The sequence below is a fragment of the Hyposmocoma kahamanoa genome, unplaced genomic scaffold (genome assembly GCF_003589595.1).
Source record: "Hyposmocoma kahamanoa isolate Upper Pololo Valley unplaced genomic scaffold, ASM358959v1 87, whole genome shotgun sequence".
Lineage (NCBI taxonomy): Eukaryota > Metazoa > Arthropoda > Insecta > Lepidoptera > Cosmopterigidae > Hyposmocoma > Hyposmocoma kahamanoa.
This window is the reverse complement of record NW_020654422.1, coordinates 19,574,468-19,594,830: the sequence shown is the minus strand read 5'-3', so window position 1 is coordinate 19,594,830 and position 20,363 is coordinate 19,574,468. Positions and strand designations below refer to the sequence as shown.

The window sequence follows — 20,363 nt, the reverse complement described above, 5'->3', positions numbered from 1 at the left end:
GCGCGCGCCCGGCACGCGCCCCACCCGCCGCCGCGCCGGCCGCCGCGCGCGCACGCTACTTATCGACGGGGGTGCGCGCCACCTCCGCCAATCCACCGGCAACCTCCGCGGCACGCACACGTGCGCTCTCGATCTGCTCCCGATACGACAAGTTTACTTACGCGATGCCCATGGCGGCGATTCACGCTTACCAAAATCTCGGTGTAAATCAGAAGCTGACGCAGCTTCAGTCTCCTGCGCCTAGGAGACTAGCACCTGCTCCTGTTGATCCTGGTCGGTGCAAGAAGAGGTCCTACCTTCACCAGCCGTACCCGACCCAGCCGGCTTCCGTGGCGAGAAGGAATGCTCGAGAAAGGAACAGGGTGAAGCAAGTAAATAATGGCTTTGCTGCTCTCCGCCAACACATCCCTTCGGCAGTTACGGCTGCATTGGCGGGTGGAAGAGGATCTTCAAGAAAACTCAGCAAAGTCGACACGTTGAGGCTAGCTGTAGAATACATCAGAAGTTTGAAACGTTTACTCGATGAAAATGACGAGGGATGTACGGAAACACAGCTGAGCCTCGGGATAAATACAACTGGACCTCAAACACCCCCATCGTCAGAAGAATCTCATTCACCGGCACCCTCGCTCTTATCCGAGAGTTCGGCAGGACCCAGCTGTCATGATGCTTATGACTCCTACGAACCTATGAGCCCTGAAGATGAAGAACTCCTTGACGTCATATCATGGTGGCAGCAGCAATGATAAAAGGTAAGCTGACATTTTTATCTTGAAGTTTTAACATAAATCTCAAATATTTTATTAAGATTAACCTTGAAAAGTCGTGAATGAGTGTTGACATAAGTTTCAGAGCTTTGATAATGCTTATCATATTGTTTACATTGTCGCGACGTATTTGTTAGCCCACTTATACATGGTGTACACATATGTATCACTTTTAAAAGTTAACATGGAAGTATTTATGTGTGTAAAGGGAACCTTATTTGAGAAAACATATTTTTAATTCTTAGTTGCAAGCAATATTTTTAGGGATCGTTATTTTTTTCCTTTCGATCCTTTTAGTTACGGTTACCTACTGCACTGACTCTACGCTTTTATGTTGCACAAGTTGAATGAGAACTGCCGATCCTCCATCCTACAGGCAAAAAGTAAACACGTATTCCTTTATGGCCGCGCTTTGAACCGTAGTATAGACTTTATCTCCGCATTGTTAAATTAGGACGGCACAATAGAGTGTCTCCAACAAAGGCGAATCTTGAAATATGTCGCTCCATAAAATATCGCTAGGTAGATGCTTTTTTTACCAGCATAGGTAGATTTTGCAAAGGTTTTATAAAGTAGACGAAACCCGCATTCCACCTTTTTATTTACTTGAATAGCCAAACAGCAATTACATGTAACAATCTTGCGGTTCGCCCCGCATGTAGTGGGAAAATTGCCCATAAAAAGTGGTCTATTCTAATAATACGTGATCATAAGGGATTGCACTAATTTGTTACAAGTGGAAACAGGTTTTGCTTTAGATTTCATATCTTGACTCGCAAGTAAACATGGTGCATCCGGTCAAAAGCTTTTAGCTTAAACAATTCGTCCATATGGTCCATATTTGATGCTACGCGAAACTAGTAGCGACCGTATCTAAAAACTTTAAATTGGGCTTGCAAAAAAAGACCGCTTCGCTGACTATTAATTTATTGTACCGGAAGACGAAATCTCAAGAGGAAATAGAAGGGGACTGAGGCGAAGCACACGTGTTACAATATTTGCTAAGCTCTGAGCAAACATCTGGTGATACCAGTTAGTGTTCATGGGAATAACGCGTCATACGGCAGCCGACAAGTTTTTGATTCCACCTAATCGATTATCAAGGCTCTGATACTTAATACTACGATGGTATGAATCGAAGATATTTAACTTCTTTTAATCTTTTCTCAGGAACCGGTGCATTACGGTGATCAGACTGCGCCTATAGAGCGGCTTAGTGATTGTGAAAAAAGAAGTGCCTCAAGAGGACGCGAATGGAGCGCGTGGGCCTCCGAGAGAACCTCTAATTAACCGCAATCAGTATATTCCTAATGAGAGGGGATAATGGTGGACTATAACGACCCCATCGATGCATTCCGTTGAGCGAACGTCGAATACCCTGAGCATTTTGAGCATCGACGGAATAGCAGCCAAGACTGAAATGACCACTCATTGTTCCATACGTGCATTTAGTATTCGCCTTAAGTCTTAAGTGATCCGAATATCGCTGTGCCTTAGTGTAGCCTTACTTTTCAATGTAGCTTCCTTTAGGGCCTAGTTTTAAGTATTGTTTTATTATTGTTATCTAGTCATTACGTTTAAGTATAGTTTATCTCACTCAATCTTTTAAATGAAAGGATTTTCGTTAATCTGTTACCGTCAGTTGATAAAATACATTATTGTACTTGAAAGTCTACTTGGTAATGTACGAAAATAAGAGAACAATTCGAAACAAAGACTTTTAGTGTATATTGTTAAGTTTAGTACCATAGAAAAGATTCCTAATATTTTAAGATGACGCTATGGAGACGATTTTACGTAAATTTTATTACAGTAAACAAATACCTGGAAAGGTTGGTTCTGTAAATATATCAAAATGGATACATTATTTTATTGTTTTTTTGTTCCTCCAAATTTCCTTAAAGGATTCTAAACATTTCCATACATGAAGAGAGTTACCAAACTTGTGACAAGGAATCGTATTAAGTCAGTCAGAAAAATTCATGTCAGTGTAATAAATAAGAGAAAATCTATACATACACGAAGCTACTACATACAAAAAAAATGTATTGTGTATCTAAGAAACTCAATACATGAAGGACTCTAAACTGACCGACTTAACGCAATGTGGTACTACCTAATGTAACATCGAGATTTATTGTTTCCTTGATTAAAGTCGAGGAAAATCATGAACGAGTTAGTAGATAACGAAGCACTAACAAGGCTGCAGTAAATAAAATTGAATAAACTTCCATATAAATAAATCAGATTTGAAGTAAAATACACTATATCATATTAAAAATCGTAATGACAGCACAGAACCGTAAACAACATGCACCGTAAGTATATGAGAAAAACTAATGCACAAGCGGTTTAGAGTGATTACACATTTGATTACATAAAACGCAAAGATAGAAATCTCAAAACTAATAAGAAAAAAACTCCAATAGACCTTCAGAATGTTCGAGCAAAAGAAGTTGCGCACATACAGGTGAGTTGGACAGAATATTCAGTGCCAAGTCTAGAAAAAAGAAAAGACAAGTCTTGTACGGCATTTTATTTTAAATGAAAGTAAGAAATAATTGATTATAGTCGAGAAATAAGATTGTTATAAGTTGTACTTGTATGTATTTTTGAGGAATGCTTGCTTTATGTCTAGACGTGGTAACCCAAACGATAAAATAAAAAAATAAAAATAAAAATATTGACTTAACTTAATCTAGGTCACATATATCACTGCTACTTCTTTTAAGTATGAAAATATTTGTGTCAGAAGCCACCGCTCCTTCAATCCGGTACAGTTATTACGTACTGATCTTATTTTATGTTGCAAACGATGCATGAAAGGTGCCTCTCCGCACGACGTACTATTCCTTCCTGTACGTCTGGTGCCACTGGGCAACAGCGAGGACCTTGCACCGATTGGCAAAGTCTTTCACCACGATGGCAAGCATTATAGTGTATACCAACGATACGATAAGAAGAAGACCCAGTGGGCGAAGCTTTTTCTTTTTGAATTGCGAATGCTTTGTGGCAATACCTCTCGCTTAGACTCAATTTACATCGCCGTGGAAAGGAATAGAAGTGAATTTCTGTAACGAAATACTACGAGTCATAAAACAGGTTACGCGTCTTCTAGAGAACTCACATGTAGTTTGTAAGTTACACCATTTATATAAATATTAATGCATACACTCAAAACCCCGCACTAGGGAAACCCTGTACCATGGACTCACATATAGACGTACAAACACAAATTACAACGAAACTCACGAGAGAAATAAATGTAGGCTATACAAATATCTCTCCCGTCCCGGGAATCCAAACCCGGACCTCTGCGTGGCAGTTGTATTTATAATAGTAGACGTTCGGCTACGGAGGCAGTTAAAGTTTATTATGTACAATTTCGTAACAAAAACTTGCTTCCATTCCGTTCCGAAGTATTGTAAATTACGCCTTACAGTGTAATTAATTTTACCATGTTAGACTGCCACGCGAACGTCCCGGGGTCGACTTCCGGGCCAGGAGAAATATTTGTATGGCCTACATTTATTTCTCTCGTAAGTTTGGGTGTAATTTGTAGTTGTCTATGTGTGTCCATAGCATTCGCGACACAGGGTTTTCCTAAGGCGGGGATATGGGTGGAAGCGATGTGAGTGTGGGTTATAATTATTGGGCTAGCGTGGCGGACTATGACCTAAACCCTCTCTTAAGAGAAGACACGTGCTCAGCTGTTACACGAATAATGATTCGATGATGATGACGTCAAGCCGTCCCGTGCCTCGCTTTTGTTTCTTCGATTGTACATTACTTTCGCACTGTATTTATTGCCTGTAAGTGCTATAAATACAGTGAGAAAGAAAATGGAAATGCAGTTAAGTGATTTTAATTACATTGCCATAACAGATATTCTTCTACCATATGGGTCACTGTGTCATGACTACGGTAGTCAGATGTCAGGACAACATGACTTAAATTTCATTTTTTTGTTTTGACAATACTGTAGTAAACATGAAGGGAAAATAAAGCGTAAACAGTACGATTATCGCAGAACAATACACTTTAACGATGGACGTTGAAAACCGAGTTGATCACTTGGCGCCATCGTTGTGTTGTGAATCGTGCTGCTTTGAACACTTAAAAATGTCAAAGTGGAATATGACACATTCTGATCGGGTCATTTAGTACACATTGTTGAATGTAACTCAAAACAAATTGTATGTAAACAAGTCAATGTGATAATATGGATTAACAGAACTAATTATCATACATACCTATAAACATAATGGATACTGTATCAATAAACTTAAATCAGTAGACATTGCATATAGAAACTGTAAGTAAAAGTTTTATAGATTCAGGCATTACTTTGCGATAATCCATATTAATAAGAATTGGAATAAATTACTTGGCTACTCCGGAAACCCAGTGAAGATAGATTAGGCAAAATATCTCAGATTGTGTTCATGCAGTTATTTTTCGCGCTATCTATTTGTGTTATTTATAGAGAGATATTGGAATGCAATCAACTGTAGAAATCACACACGAAGTTCATTAATATTAGCATGTTTGCTCGCAGATTGAGTACGATGTAACTAGTTTTACTTACTGTATTCTGGTAAATAAAAAAAAGTACTTTTTTCTATTATTCTATGCAGAATTCCAAGTCCAGCGATTTTGCTTGATCTAATTTTCACAGGGTTCGCGGAGTGGCTAAATAATTTACTTTTGCGTTTTGTATATGTGTAGAAGATATCTGCTCACGTTTTTCGTTCGTTGTTCTCCATTCTTGGTTTTCCTCTCTTTCTTCTTCCTTAGATTATAAGGAGGTCAAGGAGCTGGTTATAAACCATAAGGCGGCCATTGCGCCCGTCACCCTGAAACATAAGTTGATACTGCACGTCCCAGTACATTGTTTTGTAATTTCATAACAACAAGTATCTTTCGGCTGTTATCCAAGGTAAATAAATTTATTTTCAACAGACATTGCTCTTTTTTCACAGTAAAATTAAATAGATGGATATAATTCTTTAACATCTAATGTCAAAGTAAAATAAATGTATCTTTACATGTAGTAACTACTTACTTCAAAAATTGCAAAAACGTGAAAAGTCCTTTTTGCAGCTTTTTCTCAAAACTCTGTTTTTGATATTACAGTGTTTTGGTTTTACATGTTAGTAGAGAGATATTGCTAACAAACATTCGCAAATATACTTAACTTAGGAGTGAAATAAAACTTTTCTCACCACTACCGTTCTAAAGAGTAACTAAACATGTTTAAAATAATTCTAGTATACAAAGCACGTCGACAAAGGAAACGTCGCCAAAATTAAAATCACAAAATGTACTTTTTCTACACGTGCCTGAACTCAGATTACATTTTGCAAAAAGAAAATAATAACACACGCGAACGTACGAAATGGTACCCCTAAACATATGGGTCCTTCAATTTGTAAAAGACAATCTGTTGCAACGCGATCACGTTGTAATCCCGCCCATCGGAATCAAACTGCAATAGTAATTTTTGATAATAGAGGGGAAGCTTCCATTATGGGTTGGTCCCAGTACTTCCTCCGAGTTTATTAATTGTTCTTAAACTTGTTACGTCGAACGGGATTGACTAGAAGCGGCGGAAACGAAAACCACCTGTGGATTCGCGAATCGTTTTGTCGGCCATCATTAATTCCCCTCATATTAATTGTACGTTACTATGTGACTCTACATCCGTTTGCAACAAAATGGCTTCTCATTACCTTGCTTGTCTAGTCGGTTAGTAGTTGAATTTACTGTACTAAGTCTAAATACAATCTTGTTTACTTTTTTAATCACATAATTAGATACATTAAGGTGCTGTTGTATAGAACGGCATGAGTTGGTACCAATGAATATGAATAAATTGTATTCAGAGCGAGTTATTAGGTTTTCGCGATTGTTACACATAGGAAATGAAACTATTTTTCCGGTTTTAAATCGCGTATATTTGTTTTTTTCGAGGCCTTTACAGGTCCCATGATCACGGTTGAATGACTGAAAAATGGTTTCAATTCCTAAATTGTTATTCATTCTTGTTAATCATTTCAATCTCCTGTTACATGTTTCTGATTCGCATTGCGTACACACACACTGAAACAAAAAAATACAAAGTCAACATAAACTACTAGATATCGCAAAAACCGTTGGAAATAAAACAAAAAATTGTGTGTGAAAATCGTAGAGAAAAATACTTAAAAACAAAGCTGCGGCAGCTTTAAACAGTACGTCAACGCAGCCTCGTGCTCTATCGGGACCGCTCGTGCGTTTACGAGGCACGCGACCGGCGATCGGCGCGCGCGCAGCTGCCTCGGGCCTGCGCTGCGGTGACCACTTGTGCAGAACCGATTCGGGGAGGAAAATGTTAATTTCAAAATAAGAACAAGTGTCACATTTTATAGTTGCACCTGTTGATGGTGATAGATCTGTGTCTGTAAAGATGGATAAATATCTAATATGAATAATTTTGTTACCACAGTGACTGCATTTTTCACCTGTTTATGACCAAGTTTGCAAAATATGTCTTTTTTTATTTAAAACAGAAGATAAACTGCCAATGCGTTGCTAGCCTTTTAAATGCTTGTTGACTCACTTTTTGAAGAACCCTATGTCATAGCGCCAAGGGAGGATACTTCAGGAGGGAGACCATTTCACATCTTGCTGGTTTGAAACAAAAATCCCTTGGGCACACCCCGTAATACGAACGGATATCTACTTCAAATGGATTTAGTTAATTCTGCATAACCGTAATAATAATAATAATAATAATCCTTTATTATCTTAACACACTTTAGTCTACTTTCTAGTTGGAGAAGTCTCCTTTTAAGCATATAATGCCTGTGCCAGGAAACCCCGCTCAGCCATAACAGTATTACATAAGGCAAGAATAACTAAAGTACTATTTTTAATACATTTTGCAAATAATTATTTAAAACTAAATTATTACACACCCTGTATTTATAATTTTACATATTAATTTTATATTTTATTATTTATTTAATTCGTTTAATTTACATTCTGTATGGCTCTTTATATTATGTAAGTAGATTTCTAAGACTGATCGTATGTACGTTTGTGCATAATGGATGTATAAGGTGAAAGTGTTGAATAAATCACTTTGGAAAACATATATAGTAAAATTGAGAATATACACTGATTGCACGGTACGGTACTGTACAGTGTAAAAATTTTCTTAAAGTTTACACGATAGAAAAAAAACACAAACTTCGAAATTTTACAAGAAAACCGCTGTTTTTAATAGATACTCTAAATATACTATTGGTTTTTTTATATCAACTGAACTAATAGAACACGTATAGTTTCGTTTGTAAAAAAATCGGCAAGCGTCAGTGTCCCTACCGCTTGACCCTCGCAATAGTTTCACTTTAGTACGGGAAAAATGTGAATTCGAACTGAGGTAGTACTCTTAAAAGTACTCGTGACTAAATACACAGTCTCTTTCGTATTTCTCTGCTGTCATTATTTTTTGTTCGTTTTTACTTTCTGTTTTGTACTACAGTAAGAACACCAAACTTTTTTGAGCCGTTGTCCAACACCGGTATTGAAAAAATCAAAAGTACGTCAGTGGGTCAAGGCTGAAAATCGATACGATACTTTGTGACATGTTTGTTTCGAGCTTGTTTTGATTGCTGCCTTAAAAACAATGCGATCGTAAATTTAACTCATTCCTCGTATTTACTCCGAAATTTTATGGACCCTGTGTCCACCTGCCGCTTTATTATTATTATTATTATTAATAATAATAAAGTAATAGTGTACCAGACTACCACAACAATTAGCTAGCCTCAGACTAGAGACTTCTCTGTATTTTGAGTTTTTTTTTCATAATATCAAATGACGAGACGGACAAGGCATACCACCTTGTATATTTCTACCACCAAGAAGTAATGTCAGCATTACTGTGTTACAGGCATATGGGACTTGTCAAATTATGTCTCAGGGTGACGGGCGCAGTGGCAGTGCCCCTCAGATCTTTGCCATTTAAAGCTCGTGAGTGACACTGCAACTTTTATGGACATGAACAGGGGGATAGCTTACCATCAGGCGCACGAATTGTTCGTCCCGTCACTTGATATTATATAAAAATAGATGAATATCCGCTCACGCGATACATACAGCCGTAGACGCATACCACACCTAGAGGTGCCGGTGATGATTTTATACCGATTTATCGGATATCGAAGTTATAACAGTAAAAGAACTAATATTAATTTCTATCTCGGTAACTACTCTAGCAAACCATAAAGTTTTTAATGCCTGGGTCTGTCATTTAAAAAAAATAAACAACTTCAAAAATAAGTCACGACAATCGTGTGTGTTATTGTTTGGGCTGGTGATTTCGGTGTTTATTTATTGAAAACATACCGTAAGTAGCGGTTTTTAAGTTTACCCTGAATATAAATGTTTATAAACTATACTTTAAGGAGTAATTTCATGGTAAACGTTAGAACCACTCAAACAGAATATTATCATATTTATCCAAGTACACCAAAAATTTCATTAGTGCTTTTTAAGTGCAGGATTTGCGGTGTATTACTGCATTTTATTTGAGATGTTTTTGTTGGTAGTACCGAGGGTATTTATTTAGCAATGCAGAATAATAATTTTTATTTATAAAAACTTGTATTTAAACTGAATGCTTTTCTAATTTACGAAACCAAATAGCCGCCATTTTGTGGTAGGAGGAGCGCATCGCGTGAGCTGTTAGAAGGATGTATTTTTTGCCTTTTTTTAAGTACAATAAATCAGCATCTACATCAGCATCTACCCACGTTAAGGGCAAGAAATCATTATATACGCTCATGTACGAAGAACTAGCATCAGCACCAATCCTAATGTAAACCACGCTAAAACGCATACATAAACCATAATAAAACATTTAATCGGTAATAAATGTGAGAAAATAACTTTTTGTCATCATTTAAAAATATAAAAACAGTAAACATTACCTGTGCTTTTGCTTCGCTGTAGTTAAGTAAAGGTATCAATCACCTTGCACTTGACCTTCGTAAAATCGACAATGCTTGACCTAGATTCTCAGCACAACGTTGCGTGCGCAACGAAATGCTATTTTTGAAAGTTGTCGAACGAAAACCAGGGGGCGGGTAAGTTCAAGTGTAGGACTACCGGTACCAAATGTAGTATTTTGTCTTCATTTGGCTGTAAATTATATAATAAAAGGAGAAATATTTAATTGCATTGTCAATAACCTAATACATATAAAATTACGTACACCATTAAAAAAAAATACCCGTCTAATAAATTATTTCACTACAAATCATCGACAACTGCGCCCCGATTGGCCAGCCCGAATTTGAAACAATTGACGGGTGTCGTCAATGGGTGTCGTCAACTGTTTCACTTCAAATCGACCAGTTATCTTGAGTTTTGCTATAATGGACGAAAATTGCAAAATTACATATTAAAATATTTAATTACCGATGAAATGTGATTCCGTTTGTTTTGTAATTAGATGTTTTGCTGTTTTTCCCACACCACCGAATAGCATATATATAACAGCACGGCATTGTTAGAGATATTATCTTTATTACAACAAATACAGAATATCTTTTTGAATATACGGAGACGTACGCACAGGTCAGTAGTTGGCCTGTCTATATTTCAGTGCAAACGGGAGTTGATATTTATAAGAGCTGTATCGCTAATGTGTTACCAGGAATATATGGCCCTTATTTCGTCTCTATTTCCGGTTATATACTCGATGCTACAAATAAACCAGCTGACTGACATAACTAGTATCAAAAACTTTAAAAGATATATGTCAATGTTAGACCACTACTATGTACTCTATACACATACACACCATACTGCATTTACTTGATTACGGTCCCTAAAGATGGTAAAAACCAGGTAACAGAAAATACAAAACCCTCGAGCCTTTTTTCTTCTTTTTAAATCCATGATCGTGTAATGAGGAGAAAAAGCAATCATTCTATAGACGTGCAAGTGTGATGAAAATTATAATTAGACTACAATAAATTTTAAAGAACCATTCGCGTTTCATTAGTTCAATCAGTCGTATACAAATCAATAAACAATTCGAATTCCTTATGTATTGTATAAAGACAATAAAATTTATCTATTGTACATCAATGCAATAAATTGTGACCTCGTAATAAACCTCATTAATGGCTCTTAATGAATTGGAAATAAGTTTAACGGCTACAGCGAGCAGGTAGTTCGAAAATAATTTGGATGCCAGAAATTCTCATAAAGGAAACATTCTTGCCGATGCGATTCAATACAAGCGACGTTTTCGACAGATCCCTTTAAAACTTTGCATTTAATTGTGTGACCCAAAATACCTTACATTCTTTGTTGATAATTATTGTGGCTTCTCTTAGAATTCACAAGTTACATAGATGTAAGTAAATAAGACAATACACCTATTAATCAGTCTCAAATGAAAAATATACTATTGTACTGAAATATTTACGATATCTACTGAGGTATTGTTTGATGTTTAATTATCCATATATCATCTCTTACACCGATAATAGACTTTTCGTTTTTTACGTCAATGTAGAACATGATTCTGAATCGAAGTATGTCATAATTATTTTCTTTTTGTTTATTAAATAACGCTCATGCTAAATGGGGGGACTTTTTTATTTTACGGTACCAAGTGACCTGATGGACATTGCCACTGCGCATCCCCTGAGACATAACGTTGCCTTAAACTCGTATCTTTTATAGAGTGATTATTCAGAAGATGGCAAAACTTGCTATTTATTTTAAATTTCTTATCAAGGGAGCTAATTTGGATGCATTACTTTCAGAATAGGTAAAAAGCCAGTGTGTGAATATGAAGGAAATGTGAAATAAAATCAACCTGCAAAATTTGTATTATACAATCCATTTTTTGTATTCACTAACGATAAGTAGACAAGTTACATGTGCCTGAAATTTCACCAGCATTCTTACTCACTGCTTGGTGGCAGAAATAGGTAAGGCAACTTGGCACTACTTTCCTGGACAAACTCTTTCACAAGAAGCTCTACTGCTAACTGATCTTGTACTTGTACTCATTGAAGCGCCAAATTAAGAGGGCCTTTGTCATCAACTAGCTCATGTAGGCTCACTTTCAAATCCCCGAAGAACACTGTCATCGAGTGTACTACCTTTCGGGTTATCACGGAATACCTTTTAATACGTATGCGCAAGATTATCATCATTATCACAAATTATTTAATCCAGCTCTCTCCTTTACATCATCCATCAACCAGTTTTATATCAATTGTTAGGTAGGGGTTTGCTTCTACATGTCTCTTGCACACAACTAAGAAGTACTCCTTGTTGTATTCTATATTTCTCGAGAGATACAACCTGTAATACTACACATTCTAAACTAGGATATACCATCTCCATTAGTGTGTTCACTTTCCATCGGGTGAGACAGTGGACAAATACAAATATCTTCATTAGAATTTTTGGGTCTGAATTACGTGATACGTTACGAGAAGTCACTATTTAAAAAAAGAACAAGATTCGTTATGGTTATATTCTATTTGTACGCTAGATGTCTACATAGTAGGTGCTAAAGAAAAAACCTAATTAATTACGATTAAGTTGTAATAAAAATATCTTGACTTTTACTTAGTGACGTAGTTTTATGAAACCACAATTTAAACTGCGTAAAGGTGTAAAAATGTAAAGCTCAAACATTTGTCTACTTATTGCAGCGCGCATGTTATAATTTTATATCGAGAGGACGTGTACTCGCAACAGAAAAACTACGAACTTAAACTTATAAATTGCTTGAAATGTATGGAGTCGCTGTAAAACTGTACACATTTCTCCTTAAATGTTTTACCAAACGTAAGAGAAACAAATATAGAGGCCGAAAAGGGCATAGTGTTGGGGCACTGCAGTCCCATTGGGTTAGACTAGCATCCCTGAAACCCCATTTACACGTCATGTCTATGCAGCGTTCAGAGTGCGAAGTCGATTAGGACTTCCACTTAGATCAATGGTGGAATTTGGTGGCCATATAAAGGGTGTCGACTGACTAACTATACTGATTTTTTTACATACACAACACATTCTCGGTATTAAGTCGAAATGGTATCGTGGTTACGTTAAGCGTGTGCTCTCTCTCGCTGTTCCCTCTTACTGTGTAAAATAAGTATATATTATCATAATCGCCTGAGGTATTTATAACGGAATACGGGAGAGAAAATTTCATTACATTATCTCTAATAACAATCTAACTGATTGTTGTACTGCTGACCTGAATGAAACTGATTTTTTCGTAAATAGAAATTTTGAGAAAATTTATAATTTTTTTTATATCGCGCGGAACTGGTATTTTCTGTTTTCGTTATCAATTTAAAATAATTTCAGTATAGACTACTAAAAAATCCGACTTCAAAAATTCGTGGAATTACGTCTGTTTGCCAAGTTTTATTGAAATGGGTTATCGGAATTTGGAAGTGATTATTTTCTTCAAATTTAACTGAGACCAATACTAAGGTACTCCTTCCAACAAAAAGAATCATCAAAATGGGTTCACAAATGCCGAAGTTATCGCGTAACTTACATTAAAAAAAAAACAGTCGAATTGTGAACCTGCTCCTTTTTTGGAAGTCCGTTAAAAAACAAGTTGAATTAGTATTTTTTCCGTCGAAAAATCGGTGTTCATTTCAAAATACGTCAAAACATCAATTTTGTGTCTCACGTCACCTTAATGTGGTTTACAAGAAAGTATTCAAAAATATTTCTACTTAAACTAATAACTTAGCTTTTTTATAACATTTTGTTCTTTTTCGTCTCCATTGCATCTTTTGTTCCAATGCATTATCGGCACTGGTCAAAGGGACCTCGTGTCGCGCTATTCAAATAATTAGGCCCGATACCGCCACCACTCGATCGAATTAAACCACATAAAAATCGTCGGGAGGACTCGCCACAAAAACGTGTACCATCAGTGATATATCGAGCCCGACTACCGTCCATTTATACATGCTACCAATAAAACCTTATAAAATCGTAATGTAAAGTAATGGCTGATTATTGCGTTTTTCAAGGAATGCGGTGACGTTTGGTAACAAGGGTTGAACCATTCACACTTCCAAATTTGGTTTGATACGCGTCAAGTTGAAAATGGTAACTTGACAATGTCTGTATCATGTAACAATAAAGTTCAATGGCCTCACCAGGTGCCGAGTGACAGTAAATATGACTTTGTTGATATTGGAAGAAATTACTGACGCGGCTGTCAACACGTTACTGACCTTTCATAATAAGCTTCAGATTATGGTTAGCTACAATGCAGTCGTCAATAAGCTTAATTTTATCGGTGTGTTTGAAACGGACAGCTGTCTATTGGTTTGACGTCAATATTTATAAGTATTAACTTGATATATTTGATCTTATTTCTTTACGTTATTAATCTGAGGTCTTTTTATTTACGAGTTTATAAATTGTTATTCTTCGACTACCTTCTCGTGGAAACTTTTAAATCTCCATATTTTTTTATTATTTACATCGTCATTATCAAGTAAAGGAATTGTAACATATTCTAGCTGTCAAGGAAAGTCGGTAGCAGTGCCATGTCATGCAGTTATTCCTGTAATGAAGGCAGTATCAAAAAAGCCTCGCCGTCGGTGGTCCGCCGCTGTCACTCCTGCCACCACGACTGTTCCTCATTATGCAGCCTCTACCGTGAATTACTTTCCTGCTATAAACACGTGGGAAGAAATGAATAATAGCTATGCTGATAGATACCGTACCTGGAAATCATAAAACAATTTGAAACCTATAACAAATTTATGTTATATGTGTTGTTATGGTCTCGCTTAAAACATCTGCCTCGTGTAATTTCAGCTTAACCAGCCATATTTCTTTTTCTGTACTTAACTTGATGTCATACCCACTTTCTCTATACAACCCTCAATCACTACTACACTGCATGCATCCAATTTTTCTTTCACGCTTATCAACACAAAGGCTGCCCGAACTTTGCTAACTACACTTCCACAAATCTTGCTAACAAGCGCAATTTGTTACGATATGCCGTATTAACGCTAATGTGTTGGCTACTACAACGAGGTACTCATTAGGAGTAACACAGATTCCAATATACGCCTTTTGCGATGAAATGTTCGGTTATTAACCAAGATCAGATACGAGGTAATCGTAGTGCAAGGAGCTTTTCCGCGATCACGCAATCCCTGCATCTGTGTTGATGTAAACAGGCCCACGGCGGTAAAGCGGTAAAGTGCCCCCAGGCTCCAACCGGTAGCTCTTGTCTTGTCTATATAATATGCATGAGATGTTTAAATTACACTTTTTAGACCCAATTTCCTTAATTCATAGCGATTTTTACATGAAACCGTGTGGTGGCACACGAGACTAGTCAACTTTCTGTCTCAGGTTGATGGGCGGCAGTGACAGTGCCTCTCAGATCTTTGCGATTGAAACCTTTGTTATGGCTAGATGTGTCGTCAAGTGTGTATGTATACCAGCAGGCCTACAATTTATTCGTCCCGTCCTTTGATATCATAAAAAAAACACACAATACAAGAAAATCTTTTTTAGTTTTATAATTAATGTACCAATAAATTAAGACAAAATCGACTTTATTTATCGATTACTAGATACAAAAATTCGAATGTTAATAACTCATTTGTTGTGTGTTCGTAGAAAGTCGTTATCTAAAATGACATTAAGTCCACCCACACAATAAGGTGGTATTTGACAAAAACATATTACAGAGACATTTTCACAGTACTAATCAATGCTATTATCTTGATAAACTGCTTTATAATCATAGAGCAATCCAGCCGCATATATCAGCAGTTAACGAGTCAACGAATTGATCACTAAAGATAAACCATTCACATACAACTTATGTTACAAAAATATCTGTCCAAAAACTATTTGTAATGGTCATCTCTAAAAGGTAGCGCCTCATCGTAACCAGGCCCAGATCATTTTAATTTATTTATATCTCGTTGCATTCAAAATTTTATAAGAAGCGTTTGACAAAGTGTTGAGATATCTTAAAGGATCTATTAATTCCAGTCTAGTTTTTATATCTTTATCTTCAAAATGTAGATAATGTTATCTTCATCATCGACCCTCTAAAGTTTATTATGGCGCGTGTTTTAAATTTTTTTAAGGTTTGTTATTATTTAGAAACAAAGAGGTTCCTCAGGGTCCACTTTTAGAACCAAAAGTTATATTTTCTATTTATAAAATTGATGTGTTAATTTTCTGCATGGACGCCTAATAAGACAAATTATTATAGATTTACCAACCGCACTATTCCATAATGCACATAATTTCACGAGTTCATCGCTTCGAATGTGACACTGACATTGAAATTTAACTATTTCTGAGTAAGATCGTGAAGCATTAATCTGACCGCACCAATTTTCTTAACAATTTTCTATTCGACTGCGTAAATAGTATGGCACGAGTCATCGCTACTGAACTGAAACGTTATTGTGGTCTTTTCGATGATTAGGTTCTAAAGCCAAGAATGTATACTACTTCCTCTTAATCAACTATAAACATGGAAATACCTAAAAAAAATTTGAACGTCTGATATTGATCGCAAATCGGTAAACATTAAAAGAAAGTAATTTCATCAAATAAAACATACTATTATGACGGAGAGTTTGTTATCAAAATGCTGATTGTGGCTGAAGGAAAAGAGACGACAGTCGAATAATAATAATAATTAAAACATTCTGATCATCCATTAAACGCTTTGAGCGTTCATCGACGATGGGGGCTAACCACCGTCAAGGTGTAATCCACTCCAATCTGGACCTGATGGTAATTAGAAGGTAGCAACACACCGAGGAGCCGCGTAGTTCCGGTCGATCTTTTCATTTGCTGCTGGACAAAATTTATTGGCTGTAAACATGCAATCGGTACGAGCAATTTGAAAAATAAAAGGCGAAATAAAATTGTTTCTTGAAAAGCTTTCTGAGCTTTTGAAATTACTATAGAACTTAATGTTTGCAATTTTATGGCTAGTTGAGCTCATTATAAGGCCATCAAAGTCGGTATATTAGATCATAGCGTTCTAGGAACCCTTTGCCAAAACCACACGGCGGAAATTCCATTCAATTATCTTAAAGAAATAGACAGGTGTAACCTGCTACATGTTTTGATCAAACTTTGGTAACAAACCTTATTTAGACGATTCCAATTCTGGTTATTCATATAATTTACCTGCACGCTTCATTAGTGACTACAGTACAAGAATAAGAAACGAGACGTCTTGATGGGTCTATCTTAATTACTAAATGAAGTGCATCGAATTGTAATGGTTATAATTGTCGTTAAGGTAATAGTGTCAGGGAGGTAGAGGTAGACCATAGAAAATGTGTGGTAGCTAAAGCGCATTCATCATGGAAAGTCTCACAGATTAAGAGATTCACAACCCTATGTTACAGGAGTAAGAATTTTGTCAAGGGTCATTATATGATAGTGGTAATAGGTAGTAGTCGCATAGCGAATGAGACAATCGGTGCCGGTGGTGAAGACGTCGTGGAACCAATTACAAAGAACCAGGGTACTCTTCCGTTGCATCGCGTTTGTTTAAGAATTGAAAATTTTACTGTCATTCGGATTCACAGACACTACGATGATGTTAAGATGATTGTGCTACTTTTATCATAGTACCTATATAATCAAACTGGCAATTGGAAAAATACTTTAAAGTGGTAGTGACGTCATACAATCTGTGAAAATTCTATAAAGACGACGGATATCTCATGATTACAATCACGGCCATATGAGTGTACTTCCAGTTGTCCAGATTCTACTATTCAACGGTAGATAAGGCATTACGTCCAAGTAAATTATGCTACCGTATACATGAAATATCAGTTGTCGACGAAATAGTAGTACTTACGTGAGACAGAAACGTTATTAGATAGAAATGTTCCGGTGGTCCGCGTGGTAGCTACCGAGATCGATCTAATGGCGGTGACGAATCGGAGCCTCTGCCGCCCACCGTTATTACTCTAATCGATTTATAGCTATAAGCAACAGAAATGCCAGAATTTACTACCTCTATTAACTGGCGTTTAGATACTTCGATTCGATATATAGCTCGCCTATACGTATCCAATTACAAGATACGGGAGCTATTGAGAAAGCTTTATTACTTGGAATACCAGGCCGCATCGTAATTGTTATTGCAATTTTTGTCAACAAAACAACTTCCCCTGATGAACGCAATCAAAATGAATAAGCGCAGGAGCAAAGAGCGATTTAAGTTTTAACTATGCAATTATTATTAATTCACATGGAACTCTTGAACAATCTCTCAGAATAAGTCGCTCGATGAACAGTAGACTCGGAATGGTAGCGGTCACGCATGCGCAGCGCGATTAATTCAACCAATCAGGGAATGATTACACGCATTATACACTTACTACACGAGGATTTAAGCTCTTTCTACCTTATTAAGTGGTCATAGAGATTAATGTCGTAAGTAGAGCTTCGTTACGACAGTCTGCGATCAGGAGCAGTTTAGAAGATAGTAGATTTCACGCAATGTCACTGCGCACTATATAACAGGGTAAGAAAGCCCGGAGGGGAATATTTGCGCAATAAGTATGTAAAAATCTGTCATTACGGCCTGTTACTCGGATCTTGGTCTGGTCGTAATAGTTTTACTTAACAGGTAGCTCTGCGAAAGTTGTTGTTTTGTTTATCTGGATTCCTGGCGACGTGCATTCTTGTTTATATTCATAGCAGTTCAATTGTAATATATGACGGTTAATATAGTTTATGACATGAATACTTGTTAGGGCATCGTAACCACTCTTTTAATTGTCCGAAATCCGTTATTATCTAGTCATATTTGTCGATTTAGTTGAAATAAATTTGTTGTTATCTATATAAAGGTTGCAAAAAATGAATGTAACCAGGGAAATTTACTTTATGCGCTTTTTGCACTGAATCCGATTCGTATTAGTACCCAATCCATAGGGAAGGACTCGGGATTTGAATGTGAAAAAATACAAATATCGCTTGTACTTGTACACCAAGAGATAAATGATCTCTGTGACATTTCGGACTGTCATTTCTAAGATTCGGAACTGATACGAATAGGACATAGTATACAAACGCTATAAGACAGGTAACATAATTATAGAACTTCTTTGAATGCGCATGCATGAGTTTGGAACTTTTAGCTGTGACAAAAATCATCCTGAAGTAACCTGCGTATCAAAGAAAGTTCCAATCTCTTAGAACACTTATAAATTTCTCTTATAGCGTTGATAGGGAGACCAAGGGCTAAGACGGTTTAAAATAATTTCAAATCGTATTTCATAAATGCCATATATATAAAATATTAATAGTTATGAGTCCTATGTATAAGGACCAAAGCGCAAAATTACAATTTTACTGGAGAGGCTTCCAAACTTTCTGTATATTTATAATCTGGTATATTTTCAAGATTACCTCGTATGTCCAAGTTTCCTTGAATATGTTTGATTGTTTTAACGCTACCTTATAGATTATAATGAAATGAAGCATTTCCCACAATAAAGTAAAAATTGACCAAATTGTTACTTTAGCCCTTATACTTAGGACCCATCGAATATGAAAATTAAATCTAATAATGACAATGATTTGATAGTGTCAAACCACCACACCAATTGCCAGATTTTAAACTAGGAAATTCCCTGTACAACAGCTACGAAATTCTCTCTGGAGCACTTCCCCAGAACACCCAGACCAGAACCAATTTAGAAAAGTTCATTTTCCGAATTGGCCAATCGAACTCGGGACTTCGCATCCAGCACCAATAAAGTAGACTGTTAGATTACAGAGGTCCTCAAAATAGGACTATTAAATGGAAATAGTAATTAATAAAAAATGTTACAGTAAAATTTACAAGCATTTTGACTATATACTAAATAGAAACTTACTTCGCTGGCTCAGCGACCCGAAGTGGATCTTGGCCACTGACACTAAGATGAGCCACTCTTCTTTATTCTGTGCCGCTTGATGCCAATCGGCTATTTGAAGCTCATTCAGGTCTTTGTGGACTTGGTCAATCCAATGATGCCTTATGCCAGTCTGTTGCCCCTGTAGAAATAGAAACCTAAGTCGCGTATATTTATTTTTTCAAACAAACCAACGTTTCGGGTCCTTTACGGGTCCCATGGTCACGGTTAACTAGCAAATAGTTTCATTTAATAAATAGAAACTAAGAAATAAAACCTAAGATGAAGAGTGATGATGAAATAAAACCTAAGAACTCGATTATGTTCTTATATCCAGAACTACTTATAAAAATATCTATATCAAGCATTATTTAACTCTCTATCCGCTGAAGTAAAACGTATGCCGAGATATTATCTGCTGGACGTTAATGAACCGGTCACAGATAATGGCATTAGTCGTTGGGTTTGTTCTCACTGCTCATGTAGAAAGAATAAGTCCGAAACCTATTCAATCACAAAAGTTTTAATTTGTATTAAAAACGAGACCGTACGTTATGAAAACAATTTTTGGAAAACATCTTTTCTTTATGAATCGACCAAGTGTAGGGACGAACAAGTCATGCGC

At 36.5% G+C, this 20,363-nt stretch overlaps 1 protein-coding gene across 1 annotated transcript; it reads left to right on the top strand.

Moving 5' to 3' along the window:
• The first annotated feature begins 94 nt into the window (after nt 1–94).
• LOC113235219 (achaete-scute complex protein T3-like) lies at nt 95–2,547 on the top strand. The gene is made up of 2 exons (XM_026470846.1): nt 95–752; nt 1,938–2,547. The coding sequence occupies exon 1, from the start codon at nt 165–167 to the stop codon at nt 744–746; it is 582 nt and encodes a 193-aa protein (XP_026326631.1). The 5' UTR covers nt 95–164; the 3' UTR covers nt 747–752; nt 1,938–2,547.
• The last annotated feature ends 17,816 nt before the right edge of the window (nt 2,548–20,363 follow it).

Bases quoted from the DNA above. Each gene is read 5' to 3' on its own strand.
- LOC113235219 (XM_026470846.1), top strand. From the start codon at position 165: ATGCCCATGGCGGCGATTCACGCTTACCAAAATCTCGGTGTAAATCAG.